We start from the raw sequence: 15,828 nt of genomic DNA, 5'->3' as shown, positions 1-15,828 counted from the left end.
GTTCAAGCCTCGGCTGGGTCAGTTGGCATTTCTATGTGGAGTTTGCATGTTCTCCCTGTGTTCGTGTGGGTTTAATTAGAATCATGGAAATTATTTTTGTTTGTTATTGGCATTGATTGTTTTAAAATTCAAACATAACTTACATGCCTGTGTTTTTATTTCTGTAATAAATGTGGCTTTCAAGCCTACACTTTGAGGATCTTGATGGTTTATTGCAGGTATGTTGTTTACATGAAGAAATCTGTGTTACAAGTTAAACAAAAATTCTAATAAACAATTATATTTTGAATTTAAATAGTTTTAAGTCTTGCATTTATGTAAATTTTTCACTTGAATAGCCAAAATTACAAGTTTCAGTCTTTTAAATGCGATTAATTGCAAAAAAAGTGTGATTAATTAGTTAATTTTTTTAATCGATTGACAGCACTAGTTTTTACAAAACAACATAAGTACAGTGAAATTAAATATAATAAATAGATCTGTGAGGCGACGGTGTTAACCACTGAGCCACCGTGCCACCCCTAATAAAATACAATTATTGGATAATTTAATAAATAATATAAACAATTTTCATTAACTTCCGGCCACAGCTGTATCCCTTCTAGCAACAACATGTGGACAGGGCCTGAGTGTGTTTTGAGTGTTGTTTGTGTGTATTGTCAGGTGGATGAGGCGACGCCGCTGACGCTGTTGGAGGAAGTGACGACGGTGGACAGCCGGCAGGACGTTGCCATGACGCTGGTCAAACTGTACCTGGGTCAGGGGCTGGTGGTGCCATTCCTGGACTACCTGAACACCAGAGAAGTCCACAGCACCAGTAAGTGTTTGTGTGTGTGTGTGTGTTTGTCACATAGAAGGACACAAATGTGTATAATGACATGGGTATGACCAAATGTTATATATACAGAGACTCTTCACTTGCATTACCATAGATGGGGAAAAGTGCAACACTCCCAGTCAAAAAAGCCTATTGCCAGTCTTATGGCCCATTTCCACTGAGTGGTACGGTACGGTTCAGTACGCTTTTATGGCCGTTTCCACTGTCAAAGGGTACCTAAAAGCGAAGCATACCACTTTTTGGTCACCCTTTGCAAAGGGAACCAACAGGCCCAAAGGGTACCACAACAGACATCCTAAGTAGATAAAAGTCATTTCCGGGGGAGACAGAGATGATTTGCGGGAGAGTGGGTGCCTGTAGACTAGGGGGTTGGGGGGGTAGGGGTGGTGATGGTGCGCGATGACGTATCTGAAGAGCGGTGGGGCGTATGAGTGTAGTGAACGCAGATGGCAACGACAGTTAATCGAAATAGCTACTTACCTAATATAATGCTTAAATTTACATTAGACGTGATAACCCTGAAACCATGACTATTCTTCAGACTATATAATCGCACAACCAAAGTCTAAAATTGTTGCGTCCCTTACATATCCGCAGTTCAAAACAGAACATATGAATCTGTCTGAATGTAGAAGCGATGCACTTCAGCAATGCACTGCTTTTGTTGTGCTCTGAAATACAACATTTGAATGTTTTAAAAAAAATAAAGTCTATTGTGCAATGCACTGAGGTTATGTAGTTTCAAAATACAATATATTAACATCCTACAATATATATCAACAATCCTTTCTTTTAAAGATTAAGCCATGTGAATGAAGGCTTTTTAAATCAGAGTGCCTTGGACTAATTTCTGTTGATGTTTAGATGAATCCCTTACCCAAAGAGCACCGACCAAATATTTTGAGTTACCCCTGAGCGCTTTTTGTTTGTTTTTTTGGATTTATATACAATATATTAACATTTTAATGTAGAAAAAGCCAACGTGGGTGTCTTAAGGAGCAAAAATACAGCATATGGGGTCTTATATGCAGTTGTGTCATCACTCATAGCAAGTCATATCTCTCCGGCCCTTCGTTTGGGATGCTCTTCATGAACCGGCCCCCATGACAAACTAATTGAATAGCCCTCCTGTAGGGCAATAGACAATAGAGTTTTTCAACAGAATAAAACAATGCAATCCTATTGAATGTCCATAAAAATCATAAAAATAATCCTGTGTGTGTGCGTGTAGACAGTGGTTTTCCTGTGTGTGGGCACCACGACGGCTATATTTACCCACAGTTCCCCTCGCTGCTGAACTTCTCCTCTCTCATCACGATGTTGTGTGTGGGTTTTTCACACTCGCTGGTGTTTTATGTGGTGCTGATGACAAACACTGAGCCCACGTCTCCATAGCGACTCCACAGGAAGCGGCTTCAAAAGGAAGCGGAGCGATCATAAGATGGGAATGTTCGGCAGCGAGCGGCGGAGAACTAGAGAAACAGAGAATAATCAACCAAAGTTATGAACTCTAACAGATCTAACTCAAGCCGAGTCTGTATCAGCAGCCTGGGCCTGGCTGCATGGAAATCCTTAAGCAAGGCAAGTTTATTTGTATAGCACATTTCATACACAGTGGCGATTCAAAGTGCTTTACATAAACAGGAATAAAAGAGACAAGTATAAATAAAATAGAATCAAATAATATAAAAACAGATGAAAACATGTTTGCCATATTCCAAAACATATCATATTCTCTCACTTTACTCTGGGACTTCCGCATTCTGGTGATCACCCCCCCCCCCCCCCCCCCCCCCCCCTTTGGACTTTTTTGGTACCTATTAATCTCCAACAGATTCGATTTTTCACCTACAATCGAGAAGTTAAGCTTTACAGCTTTAATTATGTGCCCCCCCAATTTCAACTTCCTTCCTTCTGGAAGTAAATGGCACAGCGCTTGATTTTAAGCCCCTCCCGGGACTAAGGCCCTGTTTACACTAACACGTTTTAGTTTTGAAACGGTGTTTTAGAATGAAAACGATCCACGTCCACACTGGCGTTTCACCCAGCGTTTCTGAACAGCTCTGCGTCTACATTAAAACGGTGAAAACACACATCACGTGACCACACACACACACTCTGGCAGGCACTGCAGCGTGCTTTGAGCACATGCCCATATGAGAGCTGTGCATGTCATACGCTTCATCAAGGATCGACCGCTGGATCTAATCTCATTATATTTGTTAAACGTGATAATTAATTCATCTTGTTGTCTATATATGTAGCTACATATTCCCTGACTTTGGTCTTTTGAATCTATCACTTGTTCTCAGGTAACGTGTTTTGGTTGAGCACACGTATGTTTTAATTAATGTTACCACATACACAGATTCTGCACATCTGACTGATTGCTTGCCTTTATTTCCTATATTGTATAAACTTATTGTACGTTATAATTTTATAATGGCCATTATTGATTATTAAAACTGATATTCAGCAAAAGAGAGGGTGTGTTTCGTATTTTCAATGAAAATGAAAGGAGGCAGTTATGATATAGGCTCTGTTTTGTTATAAATATGCATACAGTGAAGATGACGCTCATATAAATATGCAGCTACACGACGCCTCAACATTTTGATGTATGTTAAGTTGCTAATATCAAAATGAGAATAGGCAATTCCTTATATCATGTTTTCATTTTATTATTAAGATAGTGAAACAGCTGAGACAGTGTGATGTGAATGAGGTTATACAGTACACTGTTCCCTTTGAAGATTCACCCGACGTGTCCTCGGGAGTTTGTTTTCCATATTAAACTTGCAAAGTCTGAACGTACAAGTAAAGAATGCAAGACTGAACTGTGTGTAGGCCACTTATAATGAGGGAAAAGCCCCAATCAGGCGAATGTCTGCAGTCACGCCTCCGCTTTCAGATGTCTCTGTTTTCCCCCATCCACACTGATATGGAGCAGCAGCGTTTCAGAATGCTCTGTTTTCAGCACTCGAAAACTCTGGCGTAGTGTGGATGGATGGCGTAACCGTAGCAAAACTTCATTCATTCATTTATTTTCTTTTCGGCTTAGTTCCTTTATTAATCCGGGGTCGCCACAGCGGAATGAACCACCAACTTATCCAGCACATGTTTTACGCAGCGGATGCCCTTCCAGCTGCAACCCATCTCTTGGAAACATCCATACACACTCATTCACACTCATACACTACGGACAATTTAGCCTACCCAGTTCACCTGTACCACATGTGTTTGGACTGTGGGGGAAACCGGAGCACCCAGAGGAAACCCACACGAAAGCAGGGAGAACATGCAAACTCCACACAGAAATGCCAACTGACCTAGTCGAGGCTCGAACTCTGGTGAAGAGTCTACCATGTAAACAGCAATTTTAGATGACCTTAATCCAACTAAAGTCAGAATGGAACTAAACTGAAATTGAATTAAGACATGTGGAGTGTGCCCATTTTAGTCGCATTATTGAGGTGCAGGATACAGTATATATATTTTCCTTCGGCTTAGTTCCTTTATTCATCAGGGGTCGCCACAGTGGAATGAACCGCCAACTTATCCAGCTTATGTTTTACACAGCAGATGCCTTTCCAGCTGCAATCCAGTACTGGGAAACACCCATACGTTCTCATTCAAATTACAAATGTTTTGAAAATCATTTTTCTCTGTTAAACAGCACAGAAATATATGAAGAACTATTTACATTCCTCTGGAGGGCTTATATTTATAATAATAATTATATACAGTTGTCAACATTTGAAGTGCATTATTAGACCGGTGGTCTATTAAGCGAGTCAGAAACAATGTACACGTACAAACACACAAACAAGGCTTTTTTTGTATCTCCCAACAGCAGATCCAAACACTCTCTTCCGCTCAAACTCACTGGCCTCCAAAGCCATGGAGCAGTTCATGAAGGTACAGTATGTGTGTGTGGTATATGTGCATGTGTGTGGTATACATGCATATGTGTGTGTATGTGCATGCATGTGTGCTATATATGTGTGTGGTATATGTATGTACAGTATGTATGCGTGTATGAATATTCATCTGAATTATAATGTGTTATTAATGTGTGACTGACAGTAAGAGTGTGTGTTGTGTTTCTCAGGCTGTGGGGATGCTGTATCTGCATGAGGTTCTGAAGCCCATCATCAATCGCATCTTTGAGGAGAGGAAATACGTGGAGCTGGATCCCTGCAAGATCGACCTGAACAGATGCAGGTGACCACACACACACACACACACACGCACACACGTCTGGTTTGCAATCCTGGTGGAGACTCTGCATAGACGTAAACAGTTTTTCCTAACTCAAAATGAGGTGGAAGATGTATCCCGAATCCCTAATCATAACATTAGTTACATGAAACAAACACATTTCACTTTATTCCTGTGATCTTAGCAAGTAAAACATTATCTTATTTTAAAAAAGCTAACATTAACTGTAATTAAACACATTAGCTATGTGGCACGGTGGCTCAGTGGTTAGCACTGTGGCTTAACAGCAAGAAGGTTGCTGATTCAAGTCCCTCCAACCCTCCTGTTTTTCCCGGGATTCTCCTGTAATTTACAATTCTATCCCGCTATCATCCCTTAAAGATATTTTCCTGTATTTTAAATGTTTTTACAAAGCGTGGCAATAAACTTTAAACAGCCGATCCTCCCTATACACAACCCATACCGCCGAACCACCAGGGGACGCCTCTTGCTCTTAAATGGGGATGGGTATCGTTAAGGTTTTAATAGTATTACTACTTTTACCACTTATCAGTTCGGTATTTTAACCGTTCTCTTATTGGTACTTTTTGTAGTATTTTTTAAATGGAATAAAAAAAAAAAACAAATTAAACAGAATTAACAACAATTTATTTATTATTACATGTTCAATATTAAATAAAACTAAACCAATAATTGTAAAACAAATAAATAAAAAAAATTCCTGTAAAAGAATGTACAACGGTTTGAAGGAAAATGGTTTTTACCCACTCTTCTGGAGAAAAATCAACATGTTTGCCTATTCTAGCATCTTTCTTGGTTTATTGTGCTCCCTGCAGTTGACAATACCCTCTTTGAGTTGCAAAGTGCAGTCAAATGAGATAATGTTTACGATTTTTCATTAACGCGTTCACATAAATGAGCGTTTGGGGAGTTCACTTTGTTTTAAATACAGTTTTAGAGCACATTGTAAAAATAAGCTGTTTATTTTAATAATTATAGATTATTATCGAGCCATTCATAGGCTATATTTGTAAATACAGCTGACCTAAAAGCATTTTTAAAGTTTAAGATTTATTTAGGCTACTGCAGAAAAAATACTGGTTTTATTGTAACCGAATGTGTGTGTTTATTTAGCTATTAATATTTTCTTAATATAGGTGAATGACTTTTTTCATTATTGCTTGCATAATGATGTGGATGATGTAATGTTACCCAGGGGCATCGCTAAACCCAATTTAATGGGGTTTAACGTGTCCCAGTAAAAATCTCCAGTGCCCCAGTAAATGCATTGAGATATGATTTACTTCATATGCAAGTGTATTTATTAAGAGTGGTAATTCTGAAATAAAGACGTTATTCTCTATGTGCAACCGAACCAACGCTGGTGAAAGCAATGTGTTTGATCAAAAAGCTAACTGAGGCATCTCCGCGTGTGCGCAGAGAACCCGCGCGCCTTTCGCACGCGCTGCTCTTCTGCCGGTGCGAGTCCCGGTAGTTAACATGCGCGCCAAAAAAGCAGGCTACTTGCTTGTCACGCACCACTAATGCGTTGTTTTTGTTTAGCTAGTTGACAAAACTAAAGTTTAAACAATATGGGTGATCTTACTAAGCGTGCATCCTGATAGATTTTTTTGTATGACGCAAAACGGAGGGAAGAGGAGTCAGGGAGGTAAAGACTTAATAAACCTGATTCTCTGCCATGTGTCAAGTCTAAGACAACAGAAAATTCTATAACACATCTTTTTTTTATTTTATTGAATTGTCTATAGAATTTCATTCAAATGAAATTATTATTTATGCAAAAGTAATTTCTTAAATGATCTCAGCATCACTCCAGTTGTGTCTAAACATTGTTTTCCAGTTACATTTAAGATTATTTAGAATAATAATTGCATAATAACAAGAATACTTTTAATATTTCTAAAAAATATATTTATATACTGTATACAGTATATATGTTTATATACATATATATATATTTTTTTTTTTGAGGAGGGGGGGGGGGGTGCCCCAGTAGAGTTTATGTCTACGCCCCTGATGTTACCGTTAGTAGCTAGGCAGTCAAAAACGTTTCATTAGTTTTGATTGCAGTTAATGCACTTTTGAAAGATACTTTCTCCTAGCCAGATTGCTTGTGTTTCTGCTTATACAAGAAAACAAATTGTGGCGTTTGTTGCAACGGGCATTGTCGCTGTCCACTCTGGAAATACAACTCGTTTGGTTCACTCCGCAAGCTTACGAACTGTGTGTGTGCACGAGAACTTTAAAGGCTTTTATACTTGACCGGAAACATGAGCATTTCTCATGTGAGATGGCCAACTGTGCAGATGAATATCAAATATCATAGATTAGAAAAGGTTGATCGGGTAAATTATGCTACTGTAAGTACTGTTTATTCAGCAATAATTCTCCAGTACCGATAGCAGAACAGTTAACGTCACAGCTTACCGATACTTCAGTCTTTTATAATGTAGCACCAATACCGATAAAGTACTGAGATTCGGTACCCATCTCTCCTCTTAAATGTGAATCTGTTCTGTGCTTTCATTTATTAAGGCATAAAAACACTTCTAAATATAAAAACGGCGAGATTCCCTCCCTTTCCGTTACAGGATTTGAAGCGGAGCGAAAGTGAACACTCTGGGTCTGAACAGACATATACTCATAATAATAATACAACAACAACATCTAAACATGTTGATCTTGGTGAACTTTTTTTAAATGACAACAAATTTGGTCTTATTTGGTCTTAAATGAGCATAAAAAAATAGGAAAGCAATCGAATGCTTTCATTATAGATGTGTGCATTTTTAAAGTGACACCTCTGTCTTTTATGTGAAGCTGCTTTGACACAATCTACATTGTATAAGCGCTATACAAATAAAGGTGAATTGAATTGTTATTTAATGCGATCAAATGAGAAATCTAAATGAGATATTAATTTGCTGCTCTTTAATCAGAATGTTCGAGTTATACAGTGAAGAAAAGTTGAATCAGATTTGATAACTTGATTCCATTTCTTTATAAAAGCTGTTATTTTTAATAGGCTAAACTGCCAATTTATTTCCAGCTTTTTCTAATATATACTACATTAGAAATGGGGAGGCAAGTAATCCCTTGTTTTCACAACCCAGTGTTGACAGGTATGGTCCTCAGTTGGCATTTCTGTGTGGAGATTGCATGTTCTCTCCGTGTTGGTGTGGGTTTTCCCAACAGTCCAAACACATGCACTATAGGGGAACCAAATGATGAACTAATCTGGCCGAAGTGTATGAGTGTGTGAATGAGTGTGTATGGGTGTTTCCCAGTACTGGAAGGGCATCCGCTGTGTAAAACATATGCTGGAATAGTTGGCGGTTCATTCCGCTGTGGCGACCCCTGATAAATAAGGGACTAAGGCGAAGGAAAATAAATGAACAAATAGATGAGCAGTGCTTGAGCATCACTTGTGGTGGTCTGCTGTAATTCTTTATGCAGGAAAAACACTGGACCTAATGATGTTTCTACTACTACTAAACCCTCACCGGATACAAGCTGCATTTGTACATTTCTAAATGCATAAATCTGTCAGAGTTATGAGCGTGTTTACAAGTGGGGACTCAAATTAATGTCCATGTGAGTCTGTGCATTTAGATTTAAGTCCCCACTGGGATTTAAAACACACACACACACACACACACACAGAGAGATGTTTCCAGGCAACAGCTCTGAACTCCACAAACTTCATCTCTTGCAGTGACGTTTGCCTCTTAGATCTATGTATAGCGTGAGTTCAGCACATCTGAAATGTCTCTGAGCATGAAAAAAAAACACATCTCCAGGGGTATCATATACTGTACCTGTGTGTGTGTGTAGGAAATACGTCTGACGATTAATTGACTCATACATAATTGCAGTTATATGATTAATCGCCTGTTCTGATGGTAATTGTCTGTGTGTGTTCTGCAAACTTTGTAATGGCATTTGTGTGAGACTCATCATTTCAGAAAGCCTTAAAAAAACAACCACAAATACATCAAATAAACTTACTGTGGCATTTTTGACTCATAAACTGGATCTCTGCTTCATCCGTGTTTGTCTCTGTCACTGACTGCTGCTTATCTGCTTCTCCCTGGTGGGCGGGGAGAAGTAGCTCATTTGCATTTAAAGCCACAGGCTACAAAAACAGCTACACTTTGATTTGAGCTCAAAATGGGCAGATTCTACATCATATAATAAATGATCTGATGGGTATTTTGAGCTGAAACTTTACAGACACATTCTGGAGACTTCAAAGGCTTATCTTACATCTTGTACATCCCTTTAAAATCTGCATAAACTGGAAGCTGTTTTTTTTTTTCATACTGTGATTAAGTTCCTAAAGAAACAGATTATTAAAGGGCTCCTATTTTACCCCTTTTACAAGATGTAAGACACGCCTTTGGTGTCTCCAGAATGTGTCTGTAAAGTTTCAGCTCAAAACACTCATCAGATCATTTATTATATGATGTAGAATCTGCCCATTTTGGTGTCTGACTACACTGTAGCTGTTTTTGTAGCCTGTGGCTTTAAATGCAAATGAGCTGTATCTCCCCGCCCACCAATTCAACGTGCGTGTCTGCTTCTCATCATGCGTTACATCAGATAAACAGCAGTCAGTGATAGAGATAGACTGAAACTACAGCTCGTTAGTCAAAAATACCACAGTAAGTTTATTTGATGTATTTGTGGTGGAGTTTATTCAAGCCTTTCTGAAATGATGAGTCTCACACCCATGCGGTTTGCAGTACACACACACACACACACACACACACACGTGCGGTCAAGAATTACAGCGTTTTTACTGCCTTTATTACAAACATGCTCTGCTTTAAAAACATTTTAAACTTATACAATTAATTATAGACGTGCAGCTGATCACAGAGAGTTTAATCCCAGTTTAATTGCAAATAATGTTGTGTGGACACGTATATACATGTTATTATGGAAACATTGCGCCTGTCAGTCAATGCAGTGGGCGGGGAAAACCACACTCCTACGTCACGTTGTGGTGGTCCTCAAAGTCATTGGGATTTGGTCCTATTTTAATGTCAGGAACTTTTTAAAAAACGAGACTTGTGGCCCATTTCCACTGAGTGGTAATGTACGGTACGGTTCAGTTTGGTTCGATACGCTTTTAGGGCCGTTTTCAAAGCGAAACATACCGTACCATTTTTTGGGTAATCTTTGCAAAGGGTACCTAGCATGACAAAAGGGTACCAAAAGGAGGAGCTAGACACACAGCTGAATGCTATTGCTTTACAGAGATACGTCACTCACTAGTGGACAAGCAGGAGAATGAAAACAAAGGAAGCGCCATTTTTAAAAACACAGCCGAGACATCAATTCTATTCACCTTTATTTGTATAGCTCTTTTACCATGTAGAGTGTGTCAAAGCAGCTTAACATAGAAGATCATAGTAAATTGAAACAGTTTAGTTCAGTTTTCAGTGTTTCAGTTCAGTTTAGCTCAGTTCAGTGTGGTTTATAATCACTACTGAGAGTCCAAACACTGAAGAGCAAATCCAACGATTATTACATCGTAATAATATATACATATAATAACAAGCCATGGTCGACTCAAGCTCAACCCCAAACCTAGTCGTCGTCTTGATGTACATTCACAAAGCCAAGAAGAAGAAAATCTGCTGTGTCCTGTTGTTGTTTTACGAGTCTATCTAATAGTGCGAGCGGTTTCATTTTCTCGCGATCGCTTGCCGTGTGTCTAAATTTGAAATAACAAACTTCTTGGCTGATGACAATGACGTGTGCGTGATTATTGAAGCGCTCTGATATCCGATCCTTTCAGAAAGCTGACAAATGTGAGAGTGAAGCACAAAAAACAAAGGAGAAGCCGGAAAAACAAGGGAGCAAATGATTCTTTCAGCAACCTAAAAGATGAACAAACCACCATGTTTAACTATTATCATCACCTCCTGGACTATTGTGAACTGGGAATAACATAATGACTCTCTAACAGAGGTCACATGTGCTGCTGAAGATTACAGACACAGATGAGAGGTCTGCACTGACTCTGGGCTATATTTTGTGTTGTTTTTGAACCCAAATAAGGACTAAATGTCTGTTGTGTGTAGTTTATCTGTAGTTGGTAACATATCAGAGACTGTAAGGGTCTGTATGTGTTCATTTATGTTGCATTTATTTATTTAATATAATCGCAGACGTTACAGTAGGCTATTTCACCCTATCATTGATCTGCAGTTATAATCAAATCATGTTCATAGAGAGGTTAGTAATGAACATTTATACACAAGTATTGATGTGTTTAAAGCATCTGTTGTGCAAGAAGTGCTTCTCATATGATATGTAAACGACCCGTACAGCTTTACTGTAGACATTTCCTCCAGCGAGAAAGCATGACGTTGACTGAAACGATCTGTCGTACACCACGCCCATTGGTACCCTTTGGTAGTGGAAACGCAAGCCTGAAAAAGGTGACCCGTACCATACTGTACGACTCAGTGGAAGCCATTGTTGTGTTTCTATCACTCCAATATGACTGTGGGCATACTATACCTGCACACAGTTCTGTCCAAACAGCTTACAAAAGATGATTTTCATCATAGGTGGGTGTGGCTTGTTTTTTCTGCTGCGAGCTGATTGGATGTAGTAAAGTAGGCGTTTCATTCAGAAAGATGGGGAAAAGGGGAGAGTAATATACCCTAACAGACTCCTCTTCCACACCACTTCTGTTTGTTGCATAGTGATGTCAAAACTGATAGTTTGAGGGGCGTGGTTAAGTATGTTAGCCACACCCAATACCTCAGACAGACGCAATCTGAGAATTTAAACAGGAAGTGCATTTTCAGATTTAAATTGTAAATTACGAGGGCAAACTATTTTATTTTTCTGAATGACATGCACGGATGAATGGTTCAACACAAAACTAGCAATGTGAGCTAACAAAATCACTACGGTTAGTTTTGATTTAAAGTGTACTCACTTTAATAATTGTGAAAGGCCTACCTGTTTGTGTGTGTCTGCAGGCGTATCTCCTTTAAAGGCTCGGCGTCGGAGGCGGAGGTGCGGGAGAGCAGCGTTTCTGTCCTGCAGGCGTATCTGAGCAGCATCATGGAGGCCATCGTGAGCTCCGTGTCCCAGTGTCCTCCTGTGATGAGGGTGGTCTTCAAACAACTGCATAAACGAGTGGAGGAGCAGTTTCCAGAGCCGGAGAACGAGGTCAGAACTCTAAATTAGGTGGAAGTACACATATTAGGCACTTGAGTATATGCACAGCTAGTGTTTTTAGGCAATGATAAACTTCTGGTTAATGTGAGCATCGAAGTCGTAATTAAAATGCATTCAGTTAAATAGACTTAAGCGTTCATTTACGTCGAGTTCAGACTGCACGACTTTCAAAGTAGTCATGTCACAGACAGAGATGGCAAAAGTAAACAAATCCTTTACTCAAGTAGAAGTACACATACTCAAGTCTTAAAGGACTCAGGTAAAAGTTGAAGTACTGACTACACTTTTGTACTCAAGTAAAAGTAAAGACGTACGGCCTGAAAAATGTACTCAAGTAAAAAGTACCCATTATTACTACATGTTTTAGTTTCACTAGGTATGAAATATCTGGTTTCCCCCACAGTCCAAAGACATGTTGTATGGGTGAATAGATCAACTAAACTGGCCCTAGTGTATAAGTGCATGTGTGAATGAGAGTGTGTATGGGTGTTTCCCTGGCCTGCAGATACCCATAGTGGATGCTGCTCTCTCATTGGCTGTAGGTAGGCCCACATGGAATCTGCACGCAGAATTTTAGGCCATCGAGTCTATTTATTTACTAGTGTAAATGTGTGTTATATTTATCCAGTTTTTAAATTCATTTCACTAATATTATTGTGATATAATAATAGTAATATTAATAATACAAATTGTAAAGTCATATTTTCTTTCTTTTAGTAGAGATATTATATAAGAGAATTGCTTTCTTTACCAAATAAGTGGATCTAGTTGGATTTGCATTGTCAACGTTAAATAAAAGTTAAAAAGGTGTTACTTTTTATTTCATATATTAAGTTTTTAGTTACGATACTCCCAAAGTCATTCCACATAAATCTGTAGATTGTTTACAAAATTCTCCAAAGAAATAGCAAAACATGTCCGCATATTCTGTCTGGCCCTAGCTATAGGTAATTGCAGATGTTGTTTCAATCAGAACACATTTCTCATGCCATGATTTGAATCACAGACAGCTCCAGATATTTAGCGTGCCAAATATCTGACGGGTGTCAGCGACTCATCTGCGATTCTCTCATATCGCGTCTTTGATAGTTCACACTGTGTGTCACTCACATGATCGAGCACCAATTTGCCTGTGATTTCAGGGATGTCTGCGATTTCTCAAAACCTGTCGGCGAGTCAAAATCATTCATCAAATTGTTCAGTTATGAAGACATTTTCAGGAAACAGAAGAGATGGAATTTTTTTAATAAAATTAGCTTCACAGAGTTTGACAACTAGTTCAACATTTTTGTATGTAGTGACTGAAGTAATGAAACGAGGACTCTTAGTTTTATATGAAATGACTGTTCAGCATTCACAAGTTTAGTTCATTTTGACTGACATGACATAAGCAAATGATAACGTTATAAACAGCAGAGAGTCGTATGAAAGCAGTTGATGCATGTCCAAAAGCATTTGCAATTTGTTGGAAGGAATGAGAGACTGCTGCTGTGATGTGCACAAATGACTAACTGTTTTGAGAAATGCATTAACTGTTGTGCAAATGTAAACAGTGTTGTGAGAAATGCACCAAAGAAAAGCGACTTACAGTTGGAGGCTTTCAGTGATTCAACAAGAAAAGGCAACACACACAACAAGTGCTGATTACACGAAGCAACTGCATGTGCTCAGATAACATGGTTTCCGCTACATTCATTCTTCCATGGCGGGGCGCCACGCCACAATTCATCCTGCCACGGCTACATACAGCTTCTCACTCAAACCATAATTTTTTTAATAGCAGGTGATAATCTCACCAAAACGTATTAAAGGGTACGTGAATTATAACAGAGCAAACTTTTCTGTAACCGTAGTAGTGCCGTGCGTCATTTGTTTAACCCTTTAAGGTTACGTGCTGACTGACTGACTGACTGACTGACAGGTGCGTGATGCGTGAGGCCAGCAAACACGACGTATAGCTGTTTCACTTTACTTCAGGACGTATTAATACGCTCTGTAGGTCTATTGGAGACATTCATAAATATTCCTAGCAAATCTAATGAATGCTGGAGACATACTTATTACATAAACGCACTAAATCGAACCTCAGCAGCGTTTATTTGAGAGTGCACAAGAAGATCTGCACGCTCTTAAAGCGGCTTATTTGAGGGGGCGTGCAAGAAGTTTTGTGCATGAGCAGAGGAAATCGGCGTGCAAGCAGAGATCCGCATGCTGTAGGCTATTACATAAATGCAATCTCGACTTCGAATACTGCGCTCATGACATTTGTCATTGAAATAACGCCACAGGTAGTTGGCAGATCTGTGTAAAAAAAAACCTGCCGCCACAGCTGGAAAATATCCTAGAGGAAACACTGGATAATTTAGTGCTTGAGTTAGGAAAATAAAGGTAGTGTGTTTCTACAGGTGGTTTGTCAAGTCCACTCACCTCAGCGTTTCTCTCTCCTGCAGGATGTGAAGTATTTGGCCATCAGTGGGTTCTTCTTCCTGCGTCTGTTTGCTCCTGCGATTCTCACACCCAAACTCTTCCAGCTGAGGGATCATCATGCAGACACACGCACCAGCCGGACACTATTGCTGCTCGCTAAGGTACAGTGCAGCATTACTGTAATAAAACACTGAAAACATTCATTTTCCTTTGGCTGAGTCCCTTATTTATTAGGGGTCGCCACAGCGGAATGAACCGCCAACTATTCCAGCATATTATCCTCCTGCTGATGTAGATGTTGGACTATTCGTTTACACTGAGGAAGGGCAGAGGGTTGCTAAAGAACTACTGAGAGATTTCAGCTGCTGTCTGGGCTTTCACTGCTGAACTACACCTTCCTTTCTTGATGTGTTCAATACTTTTTTCCCTGCGTCATTTCATTTAATCCTTATTTACTGCCATATATCAGATTTTTATAAGAGATTTCAGATTCCACGTGAAGGCCCCTGCAACAACACTGCAAAAATAAACAAAAATTTACAGAAAAATGTTGTATTACGATAGGAAACACACTAACTCATGATAAAAATTACAGAATCAGTGTATGATAATACACTTACAAGTTACAAGTGTGTGTAACAAATGAACACTCGTCTAAACTAAAGCATTCTCACTGAATCTGATGGAGAAAAACCTGCAGATGATTTGAGCGCAGGACGATTGCAGCTCAGCTGTGTGGCGTCTGCTCTTCAGACAGTGTTGACCCATGTGTGTGTGTCCGTCAGGCTCTACAGAGTGTGGGTAATCTGGGTCTTCAGCTGGGTCATGGGAAGGAGCAGTGGATGACCCCTCTGCATCCCATCATCCTCTGCAGCGTGGCGTCTGTCAGAGACTTTCTGGACAAGCTCATAGACATCGATCACGATAACGGTGAGTAGAGCACAAACATCGCTGCAGCAAAATGTTGAAAAATTAAAGCAAATGTAAAAAATTAATTGGTGTGTGTGTGTGTGTGTGTGAGGCAAACCTGCTAGTATAGCACTTTCAGTAGAAATAAAATGCTTTTTTGTTCTAAAGGGCCTAAAAAACACAGTAATTAAAAAATAATAATAAAT

At 39.3% G+C, this 15,828-nt stretch overlaps 1 protein-coding gene across 1 annotated transcript in view; it reads left to right on the top strand.

Annotated features, from left to right (window-relative positions):
- Positions 1 to 15,828, top strand: part of LOC130233924 (rasGAP-activating-like protein 1) — a 68,094-nt gene that overhangs the window by 36,367 nt on the left and 15,899 nt on the right. The window contains exons 10-15 of the mRNA XM_056464184.1: positions 664 to 817; positions 4,692 to 4,756; positions 4,950 to 5,062; positions 12,085 to 12,277; positions 14,737 to 14,874; positions 15,499 to 15,643. Coding sequence (XP_056320159.1) covers positions 664 to 817; positions 4,692 to 4,756; positions 4,950 to 5,062; positions 12,085 to 12,277; positions 14,737 to 14,874; positions 15,499 to 15,643 — 808 coding nt within the window. The remainder of the gene's footprint in view (positions 1 to 663; positions 818 to 4,691; positions 4,757 to 4,949; positions 5,063 to 12,084; positions 12,278 to 14,736; positions 14,875 to 15,498; positions 15,644 to 15,828) is intronic.

The sequence above is a fragment of the Danio aesculapii genome, chromosome 8, assembly GCF_903798145.1.
Source record: "Danio aesculapii chromosome 8, fDanAes4.1, whole genome shotgun sequence".
Taxonomy (NCBI): domain Eukaryota; kingdom Metazoa; phylum Chordata; class Actinopteri; order Cypriniformes; family Danionidae; genus Danio; species Danio aesculapii.
This window is presented reverse-complemented; position numbering and strand designations above follow the sequence as displayed.